General features: G+C 36.7%; 1 protein-coding gene across 1 annotated transcript in view; it reads right to left on the bottom strand.

The window, feature by feature from the left end:
* The window catches only part of LOC120769090 (protein obstructor-E), a 73,587-nt gene that overhangs the window by 38,022 nt on the left and 21,041 nt on the right, over positions 1-14,524 (bottom strand). The window contains exons 3-4 of the mRNA XM_040095949.1: positions 2,593-2,779; positions 1,922-2,040 (exon numbers count right to left, since the gene is read on the bottom strand). Coding sequence (XP_039951883.1) covers positions 1,922-2,040; positions 2,593-2,779 — 306 coding nt within the window. The remainder of the gene's footprint in view (positions 1-1,921; positions 2,041-2,592; positions 2,780-14,524) is intronic.

Genomic DNA, 14,524 nt, shown 5'->3' with positions numbered 1-14,524 from the left:
ATTAGGCATTCAATATGATAGCTACTCTATCAAAAAACTGACAAAAGTAGAGCAATGGTATCGCAACTCTGTTTTGAATAAAATCGGATTGCTAAGAGCATAGCCTACTTCATAACTCATCTATATAGACCATTGTATTGATAAATTTCGAATGAGATATATCGTAAACAATAAGTTCCGAAAGAATTGTGTAATTTCGTGTCAACTTAGGGCTTAGAGATCTCTACGTCCATTTTTTATCTATTTTCTTTGCAACGTTTTTAAGAAAAATGTTTTATATAAAGTCTAACTATATGATCTAAGGTTACGTTAATTTCTATCTAAAAATATATTTGCATTAAATCTAAGGTTAGGACAATTCTTTTGGGTCGCAATAGAAATATTTTGTCTTATTCGTATTATGACAACAATAAAGTAGAGATATACTGGAGTGCTTTAAACAGAGATTACCAATCCATAACTGAGTTTTCTAAAACTTAAATTTCTAGAAGATTATTAAGAATAGAGCACTTCTTCAGTAGCTCCTGCGAAAGGTCTAAAGAGAAATAAAAACAAGAAATCTCGTAAATTTCGGTTGCAACTGATCTTTTCATAAATATACCTTTCACAAGTACAACAGATTATTTGCGGGATTTTTGATATGGTGAGTCGATGTGATTAATTTCTTCGAAGAAATTTGCCAGATTGAAGAAATCTACTCAAAGGAACAAGTTTTTCATATAAGAAATTGATTCCGATCGTTCCGTTTGTATGACAGCTTTATTTTACGGTATCCGATAATGTCTGTTCCGACATATGAGCAGCTTCTTGGTAAGAAAAATACAGCTGCAAAATTTGATATATCGAGATCTCATATATACAAACGGCTCATCAAGCTGATCATTTATATATACGTACATATACTTTATATGGTCTCCGACATTCCCTTCTGGGTGTTACAAATTTCGGGGCAAACTTAATCAATAAGTAAACAGATTGACTAGAGGAAAAACTTAGGATTGGGAACACTGGCAACACTATGAATATCGAAAAGTAATTTTCTGGTAGTGTTTATGATGGACAAACCAAAAACCAACTAATTTTATGCAAGAGAGAACTTAATAAAGTTGTAGAGCTCAACACAATGCAACCATACCTGAGATTTCAACTTAAAAATTTGGTAAAATGGTTTTAGCGAAATGTAGACGAAAATCGGAGGATGAAGAGACGCTGAAACAGTACTGCTACGAACTTCCCGCCTACAGCCGATTAAGCGGGATAAAAGACATTGTGCAGCTCGATTGGAGAGAATGAGGTATTTTACCAAATCGACTTGGTTGTTGGTTAAGGCTTAATTGATTACCAATCGGGAGAACAATGGGTCTAAAGATGACCTACTATAAAAGCGGCCGACTGTGGTGTGACGCTCCGGCACTACCCTTTACAACAAACCGATTAACCAATGATATAGATAGACGTAGAAGCCAATAAAGAAGAAGAAGAATCGTAGACGAAAAATAGAGCGAAGGCCTCTAAAGAAAGTTAGACTTTATAATTTACATCCCTAGCTTACTCGGCAGGAACAGCTTGTTATTCAAGTAATTAAGTGGTGGAAAAAATGTTCTAAATAGCAAGATCACTAATAAATTATTCACCACAGTTGAAAGGTAAGTAAAAGTGCTCAGTAACTCAAACACAAAATATTCAAGCAGCTTTAAAAACAAATTGCTTTTGATATCACAGCATATCCTTTAATACAAGAAACAATAATTTCCACTCCATTGCCCAATATTTTGACATTTCTACCCCCACCCATTTTCACACCTCAAAGTAAGGCACAATTTCCTTCTCAACTGCTGCTTACTCAAAATAAATACTTAATAACTGTATATATCATATATACGTATATATGTGTTTACGCCTATTATATTAATCTACTCACGTAATTTGGAGCGCTTGCTGCAATCAATGTTGTATGGCAGATCGCATTTTTCCTCCAGAGGACTGTAATCATTGAAGACCATGCCATCGGCACAGAGGCGTTCAGTCGGCTTGCCCTCGCTGCAATTAATTAATACAAATGTAAGTATATATTATATTATATATTTATCGAAAGGGTGTAGGAAATCAAAGGAAGCAGCAGACATATTAATGGAATTGTTTGTTGTTATTGTTGTGGGTGTAACGAAAAGCATTTATTATTTTATTATGAAATATTGATTATAAATATTGCTGTCGAAAAAACATGGCAGACGGCGATAACGGTGTGACTAAGTGTTGCCACTTAATGTGTTTAGTACAACGGTTGTATCGGTTAGCTGGTTGACTGAGTGTTTTGGTGTTTATTAATTTGTTAGTGATATTAAATGAGCTGTGCATAATGCGTTCTCGATTCAATTGCTTTCACTAAAATATTTTTTTTGTGTGTTAATCGACACAAGTTTGGAATGGGTTGTAAGCACGTAGGAAAATTTGGTTTGGTTCTCAGTTTTAAATTTTTTCACGCAACATTTTTAGTTTCAGTTTCACTTAGAGTTTCAGTTACAGTTTCAGTTAGAGTTTCAGTAAAAGTTTAGGTTAGCTTCTAAAACTTAGTTTTTTTTTTGTACTTACTAGCATGAATAGTATTTGTCGCACTGCTCCAAGTCGGGGAAGAAACCATTTGGTTCTGGACATTCGTCCGTTGGCTCGTAGCCCTCTTCCGTTGGTGGTGGATCTGTTGGTCGTTTTGGCAGATGCCGCTGTGAGGCTGGATGTCCGGCGCCTTTGCGGAAGTTATTACGTTGCGCTAAAGCGGTGCCTGCGTAATAAATTGAGAAGTTAGAAATATAATTTGGCAAAAGTGATATACAGTATTTTATAGCACAGATTTCACATATATTAAAAACTAATATTTATTAAAACAAAAAACGTTAACTTCGGCTGCACCGAAGCTAATATACCCTTCACAGGTGTATTTCTTTTAGTAACTTTGTGTCCAGTTTGTATGGAAGCTATATGCTATAGTTATCCGATCTGAATAATTTTTTCGGATATTATGTTATTAACTTAAGCAGCCCTCCATGTCAAATTTCGTGAAGATACCACGTCAAATGTGAAAGTTTTCCATACAAGAACTCGATTCCGATCGTTCAGTTTGTATGGCAGCAATATGTTATAGTGGTCCGATATCGGCAGTTCCGACAAATGAGCAGCTTCTTGAAGAGAAAATGACGTTTGCAAAATTTCAAAACGATATCTTAAAAACTGAGGGACTAGTTCGTATATATACAGACAGACGCACGGACGGACAAACGGACAGACGGACATGGTCGATTTTTTAATGTGTAAAAGATTTTATGAAATTGATCCAATATCTTTTGCCATCTTTCGGGCATCCATTTTCATACATTTTTCGACCATTGAAGAAAAAACCGGTCCAAGCGGTTTTTGACAACCTGATTTGATATGAAGATTTTCATATTCAAAAAATTTGCAGAGATCGCTTTATCCAGGTAGAACAACGCGCCTTGTCAATTGATCAATTCTGTTCTCTTCTGTTTGAGTGCATAGCTCAATTTTTCGAGTTCATTACAACACACTTCAGAACTAATTGTGATATTATCGGATAAAAGCTCAAAATAAAAATTGTCATTAAAATCTCACCAACCAGGCAATATAATATTTTGTTGATGACTATCGGCCCTAGATGTCGCTTGAACTGGTTCATCCTTTTTAGACTATGAGACCTTGCGCTTTGATTCTTGTAAACTACCAAATCGCCAGTAGAAATGCGCTTCAAAATTGTTCACTTTCTAGACATCCGATAAGCAAATAAAAATCGTTAATGCAACATAGCAACTTTCATTCCGTTACAACATGAGGAACCTATGTGTCCAGCTTCACACTTAAATTAATTATCTGTTTGTGAAACATAATCTTTCAGCAATATCTCGAGTTGAATAACAATTCAACGATTTGCATCGACCAACGATTTAGTTTTATACACATCGGCTTTGAAAGTGCTTCGAGAACGTGGTGCATACTCAAGATCGAAATTGCCGGAACGAAATTTTGTCTACCAATTTTGGCATTGGTATACGGTCATAATATCTTCTCCGTACACATCACCCTTTTGATATTGAAACAGTAAATATACTGAAAATGCTGTTTACGATCTTCCAACGCCAATAGGGCACCAAACAAAAACTATTCCAAACAAGCAAGGAACGTAGCTCGGGTATAACCGAACTTTTTACACCTTTGCAAATTGCCAGAACCAAAGCTAGGTAAGTACCTTCAGGTACATAAGACTTGTTAGTAATATGGGCTCTAAGGCGAATTTTCACACGATTTTTTTCATTCTAACTCGAAATACCAGTTTGCTCAATAATAATTTATTATTCAGTATAATCTCCTTATACATTAAAATACTTGCTTCAGCGATCTATCCTATAATCTTTGGAACTCATCTCTGAAGTGAAAATACTTAAGGTCTGCAAAATACGCTTCCACAGCCGTTATGACCTCTTCATTTGATGAAAAACGCTTGCCGCGCATACATTTTTTGAGTTCTGGAAACTAATGGAAGTCGCTGGGGGCCAAGTCTGGTGAATACGGTGGATGCTCCAACTTCTCAACTTGCTCAATTCGAGCTTTAATTCATGGATTTTAGCCATTGCCAAATACTCTGGTGACACGGTGCATTGTCCGGCTGAAAACGGATTTTTTTTCTTCTGCAAACCGGGTGTTTTTCACGATTTTTTTCCTTCAACTGGTCCAAAATGCTGCAATAATATTCAGAATGAATTGTTTAACCAGTTTGCAAGTAATCCACAAAGAAAATTCCTCTCTCATCCCAAAAAAACCGATGCCATAACCTTCTTGGCGATTTCCGGACACGAACTCGTTTCGAAGCCGAACAACCAGGTTCACACGACTCTTTAGCCTCTTGTTTTGATTCAGCATAATGGTGATATACTCATCCATAGTGATGAATCATACACTTTATCTGTTTTAAAACGCGCCAAATGTTGCTCAGAAAGTCGCAATCCAATGTGTTTTTATTCCATTGTTAGCGAGCGAATGTGGCAGCCATTGTGCACACAGCTTTCTAAAACCAAAAATTCCACTAAGAATATGGCTCACAAAATTTTTCTCAGTCAATCGACGATCTTACAAAACCATTTCCTGCATTTTGGCTATGATTTTTGGTGTTGATGCGCTTTTTGAACGGCCATTATGTGGATCGTCTCCAAGGCTTGTACGACCATGTTTAAATTCAGCAACCCATCTTTCTACTGTTCTAACTGTAGGTAAACAATCATTATACACTTTTAACATTCGTTCGTGAATTTCTCTTGGTGCTACACTTTCAAAAAAAAAGAATTTTATCACTGCGATATTATTTTTTTTATTGTAAAAAAATACTGTGACACGGCGACACTGTATGGCTTGTAAACAAAGAATGAATTGACAGATTAAAATGAAACTTCACTTACGTTCATGAAGAGTGTACCAACAGAACAAAAAAAATGTTGGGCTTTTTTATCGAACGACAAAACTTATTGAACAAGCGTTATAAGAAAACACGGTATATGTAAAGTCAACTGGAAGATCGAAAATATTTATATGGTGTATATTACAGTGATTCAAAAAAAAAAAAATTTTTTTCGTTTGGTACTCGGAAAAATAGGTTCCTAGACACCTCTAAGAAAGCCTCTCCAAAAACCTAGTCATAATATTTTTTTTAATTGAGTTATAAAATTCATAAGAAATAAAAAATGTTCCCAAAAATAATCAAACTTTAACTGTTAATATCTTTTAAACGTTTGGATTTACGAAAAAATCATAGTAGACCTTTTTTGTAGAGCATTCAATTTCGTACAAAATCTAAGGAACAAGATATTTTTCTAAGTAGTTGGAAGCGAGATATAAAGTTTTCTATCTGATAATAAGAAAAAATAGAAAACTGTATGTAGGAGGACCTTCCCGTTACAATTAAAAACTTATGTTTGGAGAGGCTTTTGTAGAGGTGTCTAGGAACCTATTTTTCCGAGTACCAAATGAAAAAAAAAAATTTTTTTTTGAATCACTCTAGTGTATATAGGGGCTAAGGGGAGCATTGAGCCGACTAAACACACACACATACTACTACCAGGAAAGTATTCTCTCTGAAACTCAATTATATATCTCTCACATCGACAGATACTTTCGGTAAAAATTCAGCTATAGATACTGGATTCCAATATTCGGTGCCTAGGGACTTGAACAGTTTTTGTTGGATTTAAACAATTTCTATTAAGTTTTTCCTCAAATACATATTTTTATCACATATATTTTTAATTTTTTTATATTTTTATCATCTTAATATTAACACTCATTAATAAAAACTACATACTCTCTAACAGGAACGAGTCCACTCTTTGCCAATGGCACTCTCAATAACACACACAAACACCTATAAAGTTGCTATGTTATTTTTTTTACACAATTTGCCTTTACTAACCATGTTATTCTATCAAACATCACTTGTATACCTGTTGCATGTTGCTGTCAAATGTTCTGCAACATTTTATGTTTCGCTCACATTTTCCATTTTATTTTCATAATTTTTACACCCACAGCCGTCAGTTTTCGATTTCGAACAACCATCGAACAATTTCTCTATTTATTTGTTGCTTTCCATATACGTGTGTGCTTGTTTATGTTGGTATTTGTTTGCTTATCTGCCTGTCAATCCGTCTGTCTTAAGTAGTTTTACGTGCAGCTGCCACTTTCCACTGGCAACTTGCCACTTTACGTCTTACTGTTATTTACGCAATTACTTGCAACACTGCATGCGCGTATTTGTTGCGCACCACAAAGTTGTTTTCATAGAAAACACTTGTGCAGAATATATATATTTATGTATACACAAGCGTTTCTAAGCTTTCTCTTAGAAGTAACTACTTTGTTTCCCTGAATATGAGTTACTAGAAAGTGCTAATCGTGCAGACGAAATGAGAAAAACGCTCAAAGGATGGAAAAATAAATTTAGACTTTTTAGACTAAAAATAAAAGCCGGTTAGTGTAGTTAAGACGAAAGTGTTGGGTGTGTCAAACAACAGCAAGAAGGAATTTTTTACCAGACGCCTTCGAAGAACGAGTAACAGAATAGGCGGGAGAAATTATCAACAGTTGGTAGTAGATTCTCTGGTGATGTATTTTTATAACTTCTTGTCGGCTCTTATATATTGTAATAATATATGTATGGCAGGCTTTATTCAAAGCGTCCGCCCACATAGAGTTAATATAAGTTTTATAAAGGTGGTGAGAATTAAATTAAATTATGGACAAACGAACGAAACAAAGCAATTTTGAGGTGCAACGCGATTTCAGCCTTAAAACCCAACGCAGAATCACTCTTGCCAACAGGTACTACTTTGGACTGAATAGACAATTGAAAGTAAAGACCTCTTCTGACGAACAAAGGCCAAACTCTACAGATCCCGCATCATTCCTGTCCTGCTATATGGTGCAGTGGCATGGATAATGGCATCATCTGATGAGTCGGTCTAGGAGTGTTCGGCAGTTTTGCGGAAGGTTAATGGTCCTTTGCTCATTGGCAAAGGCTAATATCGCAGTCAATGGAAAGATGAGCTGTACGAGATATACAGCGCTACACACATAATTCAGCGAACCAAAGGATAGCGGCTGCGCTGGCTAAGTTATGTTGGCCCTATGCAAGAGGGCACTCTAGCTTTGAAAGTTTTCGATTCAGTACCCGGCGGTGGAAGCAGAGGAAGAGGAAGTTCTTCATTTCGTTGGAGAGATCAGGTGGAGATGGACCTGGATGCACTTGGTATCTGGAATTGGCGCCAAATAGCGAAAAGAAGAAACGACTGTCGCGCTGTTGCTAACTCGGCTGTAACCGCGTAAGCGCTGTGTATGCCGGTAAAGAAGAAGAAGAATTATTCGGAGTTTACAGGAAAATGTTGCTTTAGATTGCAGAATGTAGAGTATTTCATGTTCATAACAGCTGAATATTTAGATCAGCCTTGGTTTTCCCGGTGAAAAATATAATTTTATAGCACCGTACTAACCTGAATATATAAAACATCGCATTAGATACATATATTTGAATCATCAATATTGAATCAATGTTGTTATCTTTTCTTTCGTTCCAAAGTTTATATTATTAGTCACAGCGGAATAGCTGGAAATTGTAAAGCAGATGTGTTTTTGATAGAAAGCGCCCTTACTTCTTTACTCCGCAGTCTGAAACTCTAGCGTTTATCTATGGATCTCCTGGGAGCTTGGCAAGCGCTCGTCAAAAACCAAAACTTGTGCGGTTGCGAGATCTTTCTGGAGCCAAAAGGAACGAAGGAGATACCCTTCAGAGTATCTACTTGCTTTCAGCAAGGTTCATCACGCCGCCATTGTATCCGTTCTAACTGGACACTCTCAGATAAACTCACAAGCGGTGAGGTTACATATTCTACGTCGCGGTAAGCATGTTGGCGTTGCTGCTGGGAATAGTATTAGTTGCCTGAACAAGTTTGTGGTGGGCTGAAACTGTTTCGTGGATCTATAAGGGTCTGATGATCCATAAGTGTTCATGTCCAGTGTTTGTCTTTAGTGAGAGGATCAGTCCTACGACCTAACCTTATATTAACAAAAATGTTTAGCAAAATAATGAAAGTGTCGTTGCAAAGTTTTCGAATTCGGAACTTTCATATTTCTTGAATTTAATCCCATACTACATATATTGAATTCAAAATGAGATTTTAGGCTTTTGCTGATAGAGCTTTTGTTTTGAAGAGCTCACTTAAATACCAACTGATTGAAGCAGACATTTGAAAACTAACATCAAAACACCCCCCAAAACTCATCATCTCACACTCATTCGCCTGATTTACTTTCGTGTAACTTCTAGCTATTCAGCAAATTCGCATGACCACTCCGAGGACACCGTTTTGGCTCAATTGAGGTTATAAAAGCTGAATCGATGAAAGCTCTGATGGCCATCACGACGGAGGATTTTACCAAGTGCTATGATGACTGGAAACTCCTTTGGCATATGTAAGTGTATTGCAGCGGGAGGGGATTACTTTTAAGGCGACAAAATAAGTATTGATGAATAATTAAATATTTTACATTTAATTTACACTTTCCGGGTACTTTTTCACAATATTAATCGAAGGTGCATATATATGTATATATATATTTGTGAGAGTTTCTTTAGTTTAGTGTAAGCTCCCTAAACCTTAAACAGGGAAATCGATTCTCGTATGACTGAACCGATCCGCTTGAAATTCACACGATCGTCTTAGATATATTTGTCAGGTGATGGACGAAGGAATATATATAGGAATATTTTGATAATATTTTAATAACATTGATGTTGCGTTTCAAGCCCGTCTGAGGTATAAATTTTCTCATAAAAAATATATTTTTTTTTTAAACCGCAATTTTAACTAGTCATTTAAATATTACCCATATTTGAAGCAGATAAATCTTTCTCACCGCCAAGACAACTTTATAGAAAAGATATGACCAAAAATTGCAAAAAAAATCGATTTAATTCTTTATCGTTATGCTGTTTAGCCTTTCCGATAAAACGCTCTTCCTACCAGCTCATCTTTACATATTATAGTCAGGCAGTCATGCGGCATTCATAAACTCAACGTTTGAGCAAACTCATTGAACTCTCGCGACCCCTGATTTTGTTTTAGGAGAGCTAGTAAATAATTTTCAAATACAAAAGTGGTTTATCCAAAACATATCAGCTATGATGCAACCAGATAAGAGTAAATTAGCAACTATTCACAGTATATGAAAGCGCGTTAAATATTCCTAAGCAAGTGGACTAGATGCCAATGCATTGTCTTGGCCCACTTTCGCCCAAACAGAGTCATCATTAATTACAAATTATCGCGGCCTTTGACGCCGACACATGCAAGCGCACACACTTTTACCGCTATGCCAGGCAAATTATACGGATTGCACTTAACCGATTACAAAATTACCGATATGGGAATACTATGTAAGTTATGTGCTTGCTATAATGCCATTACTTTTGTATGTAGACGGAAGGCCCAAAGGGGATATCAATGGCATACCGACATATATTATGTATGAACTTATGGTGCATTTGTGTGGCTGTGTGTGGATGCCACCTTATGTATGTAATTAAAATTTTGTGACACAGTTACACACACTCTACACTCACATACACACGTTCGCGCTTCTTTGGCTACATCACTATCTGCTGCATCCGGCAGTCGCTTTTACATTCAATGTAGTTTACATAACCTCAAACTCAAGCCGAAGGCGACAAGTGCATGCGCTTAGCAGCGTGTTTGACATTTTCAAGTGGCACTTAATTAATCCCAAAACGCTAATTTCAGCCTCAGCAACATGTCGCGTCGCCAAGCCACCGAGCCACCAAGCAGTTGCAGGCAAGTGCAACTCACTGCGACTGATTGTACATATGTATATAAAATGTAGGTACAAGTATACATATATACATATGTATATGTGAAAGCGCCACGCCCACGCTTGTGCTTAGTTCAACAAGCTTCTAGCAGATATGCGAAAAATGTTGTGTTGTAAGCTTTTGATGTCAGCAACTAAAATTGCGACACGCATACTAAATGCTAATTTAGTTGACGCAGGGTTGCATTTCGTCATGACTACATGAGTATGTTGCCTAACGATATTACCAAGTTTACGCATTTCTTCATGGAAATCACTAAGCAGCAAAGTTAGTTCGTTAGGAATGCAACATTATACTTCCATGCGGCGACAACAAGTTTTCTTAGCGTCGATCTAGTTGTTGTCACGAGGCAACCGATGCCCCTCTAGCCTAATATCTTTGACTTGCAATTTTCAGAAGTAAATAGTGAGGTGTTAGCATGCGTGTCGGTGGTGGCAAACATTTAAATTTATTGGAAATAATTTTTAAAATATCTGCCAAAAAGCAGAGAACCTGTTATCAGCAAAGAGGTTAACTTCCCTTGAGAGAAAGAATGTAGAAGGTTCAGCGAAAGAATAAGACTAGGTGGAGTTTTATGGCATTTGAAAGTCAAGTCTTTGAAATTGGATTCAATATACGCCCAAAGTACAGAACCAAAGTAAGAGTGAAGATTTGAAGCGTTAAGAATTCGAGGAGATGAACTTACGACTGTCATCTTCGGAAAATTTGGTGAAAAAGGGACGGAAATAGAGATCCAAATAAGTGAGAGCATATTAAAGTATGAAGGCAATTTACGGGGTTAGTTCGGAGAAGTAATAGGACTGATTTTCTTCGCGGCGACTGTACTTCGGAGCTTGTGCGCATCGACTGAGCAACTGGAGAGTCAGAATAAACAATACGATTTCTGTGGTTGGTGCAAGCGGAAAATGCAGCGTTCGTGAGAGCAGAGGTACGCGATTAAATTCTATGTGAAACTTGGTATATGTGCTCACACAAACGTTTCATATGATCAAGCAGGCTTACCCAGATGTTTCTTTAGCAAAAAGTAGTGTGTTTCAGTGGCACCAGTCCTTTTTGGAAGCCCGGAAAGAGGTCGCTGATGAATGAGCAAATCCAAAGTGGAAGCGATGCTCATTGTCTCTTTTGACAATATAGGCATCGTCCACCTTGAATTTGTTCCTCCTGGACAAACCATCACTTGGTGTTTACATGGAAGTTTTTACTCAAACGAAGGTTCAATCGGGTCCGACAAGACATCACAGTCGATTAGAAGTTGCACCACGACAACGGCTCGTCTTACACCGCCTTTCCTGTGAACAGCTACCTAACCAAGGCCGGCATCCCATCGCTTCCGCAACCGTCATACAGTCCTGATGTGGTCGGACTTCTTTTGTTTCCTTGCTTGAAAAGGCCGTTGAAAGGCAAGCATTTTGAGACGGCAGAGGGGATATAAGCAGCCCGTACCTCGGCTCTCACGGCTATTCCGGAGAATGCGTTCTGTGATGCCTTCAATGCTTAGAAATCGCGCTGGCAGCGCTGCATCGACGCAGAAGGTGCCGATTTTAAAAGTTTTTAAAGAATTGTAACGACTGGTTTAATAAATTTTTACTTTCCGGACTAACCCTGTAGTTTTTTTTTAATGTTTTTTTTTATGTTATTCAATGTGTGTACCGACTTCATATTTTTGAAAATTTTGACTTCACCAATTGGAACGAACTCTGTGTTGGTTTGATACTCCTGATTTTCAGGTGAGAAATCTAACAAAATTCTTTATGACCACTCCGTCACGTTCGGGGACACGCTTGGCTTTAATTCAGTTTTGGTTTCATTTTGATCCCATCTCCACCGCCTGGCACTCTCTTCTATATGTACATTTAACCGGATAATTCTTTGGAAGCCAAATTTGTTTGTTATCAATTTCCTGTTTCTATTGTATTTTTGATTAGGATTATGTTTCGAGATTGTAAAATGTTTGTAACACCCGGAAAGAATAATCACAGAGAACAAAAAAAAATTTTAGTCATTGAAAATCGCTTTATTGTTTTTCAAATTTCGTCCAGTAAGATCCATACACTTATGTATGTATTTGAACCAATTTTCGAAGCACTTTTGCCACTCTGATTGAGGTATTTCCAACACATGCCTTTTGAACACATCTACCGCTCCTTCAGGGGTCCGTTTTTGCTAACGGGAATAAAAAGAAGTAATTCGGTGCCAAGTCAGGACTATACGGAGGATAACTCAACAATGGTTTCAGTGCTCAAAAATGCAGTTGTTTCAGTCAAGGTGTGAGAGATCGCATTGTCATGTTTAAGAGAGTTCTGTCTTCGGCGGTTGGTTTTTCTGATTTCTAGAAAAACAACTGGCAAACAATAGATGTTTACCACGCAGAATTTACTGTTCTGCTTTGTTTCAGTGATATGGTTGCGACATGTCTGGTATTTCAAAATAACGAACAACCATTTGGTTGGAAGTATTTCGTGCGCAAACATCTTTTGTTGGATTCTACTCATCTTAAAACACTCAGACGGTTGACTGCTGTTTACTTTCGAACTGATAAGGCTAATTTATGATTTATCATGTGTCACGATGTCAAAGACGTGTTTTAAAGCACCGCTATCGTATTTTGTTAACATTTTTCTCGACTATTCGTCACGAGCCCTTTTTGAGCGATCGACAAATTGTGTGGGATCTGACGTGAACAATTTCTTACAATTACTTTCAAATGTTCATGCAACATAGAATGTATACCGATCTCTTTAATGCCAATCTTACGATAGATCAGATGACGATCTGGCATTATCACTTTGCGCACAGTATCAATGGTTTCCGGAACAAAACCTGATTTTTGAACGACTTTCCCGACTTAGCCATTTCCGTCTGTATGTCCATCTGACCTTTTGTCTGCTTATATAATGTATGTATACGCCAACTAATACCTCATTTTTTGAGTTATCGATCTAAAATTTTGCATACGTCCTTTTCTCACGAAGAAATTGCTCACTTGTGTTTTTGTGATAAATATTATAGCTTTAGTGCAATCGAAGTCAACGTTTTTCTTGTTTATATTAAAATCCAATAAATAATTTGGAATTTATGATGAAACTGATCCATAATTTTTATTCCATTTAATTCGTATAGTGGTGAAGGCGACTTGAAAGTTGCTTGAACGTTCTTAATACAATCTGTATATATGTATATACCTATTAAGTCATAAACAAACATTTCGAAACTTTTGCAGATATAATTTAATAGATTCATGACAATTTCAAAACAATCGGCATTTAACCTTACACATTTGTAAGCAGATAATGTATGTATACCCACACTTGTACTTGTATTTACGCTTAAATTTATGAATTCACACGGATATTATATCCTGACATAGAATATGTGTAAATGGAAAATTAAACAAATGAAGTGGAAATGTAACGTCAGTACGGATGACTTGTCCCAGGCGCACACATTTTTCAGCTGACTTCGTTCGACACGAGGACATTGCCACAGACGCCGACAGCAGCCTAAGAGGTTATACGTACTATATATGTGTGTATGTTTCTTTCATGACTTTTACTGCTCTTAACATTTCAGATACATAAGTATGTATATCTTTCGGGTTTTTATTATTTTAAGGAAATATGATATGTCTTGCGCTACATAGTGTCTGCTGTTAAGGAGTTTAAGCGTGTGTTTACTACTTATGTCATTATGTATGCAATATTTATTTGGTTTTCTGTTTCAAGTATGAGTACGTAAATATGTGTGCACAATATACATATACACACGTACAGTTGACAGCATCACAGAACCAATCAAAACAAACATGTAAATCAATACGCACTGGCACTTGCCACACACGACGACGACTAAGCTGAAGATTACGCTGACGCGGATAACCAACAAATAATGGAGCAACGATCAGTTTGGCAAAATTTGCATTTAAAAAGTTTTACATAAATACTATATATACAACTAATTTAATTATTGATTTATGAAGATTGATACGATTAGCTGATATTATACATTTATCAGCAGTGAACAAAATTCGTTGATAAAGGAAGTTTTCATATGAACATATATTTATAGTTGCTGGTTCCGTAAATATCC

Source organism: Bactrocera tryoni, chromosome 2 (assembly GCF_016617805.1).
Source record: "Bactrocera tryoni isolate S06 chromosome 2, CSIRO_BtryS06_freeze2, whole genome shotgun sequence".
NCBI lineage: Eukaryota > Metazoa > Arthropoda > Insecta > Diptera > Tephritidae > Bactrocera > Bactrocera tryoni.
Note: the sequence above shows the minus strand (reverse complement) of the source record. Positions and strands in the feature narration are given on the sequence as shown.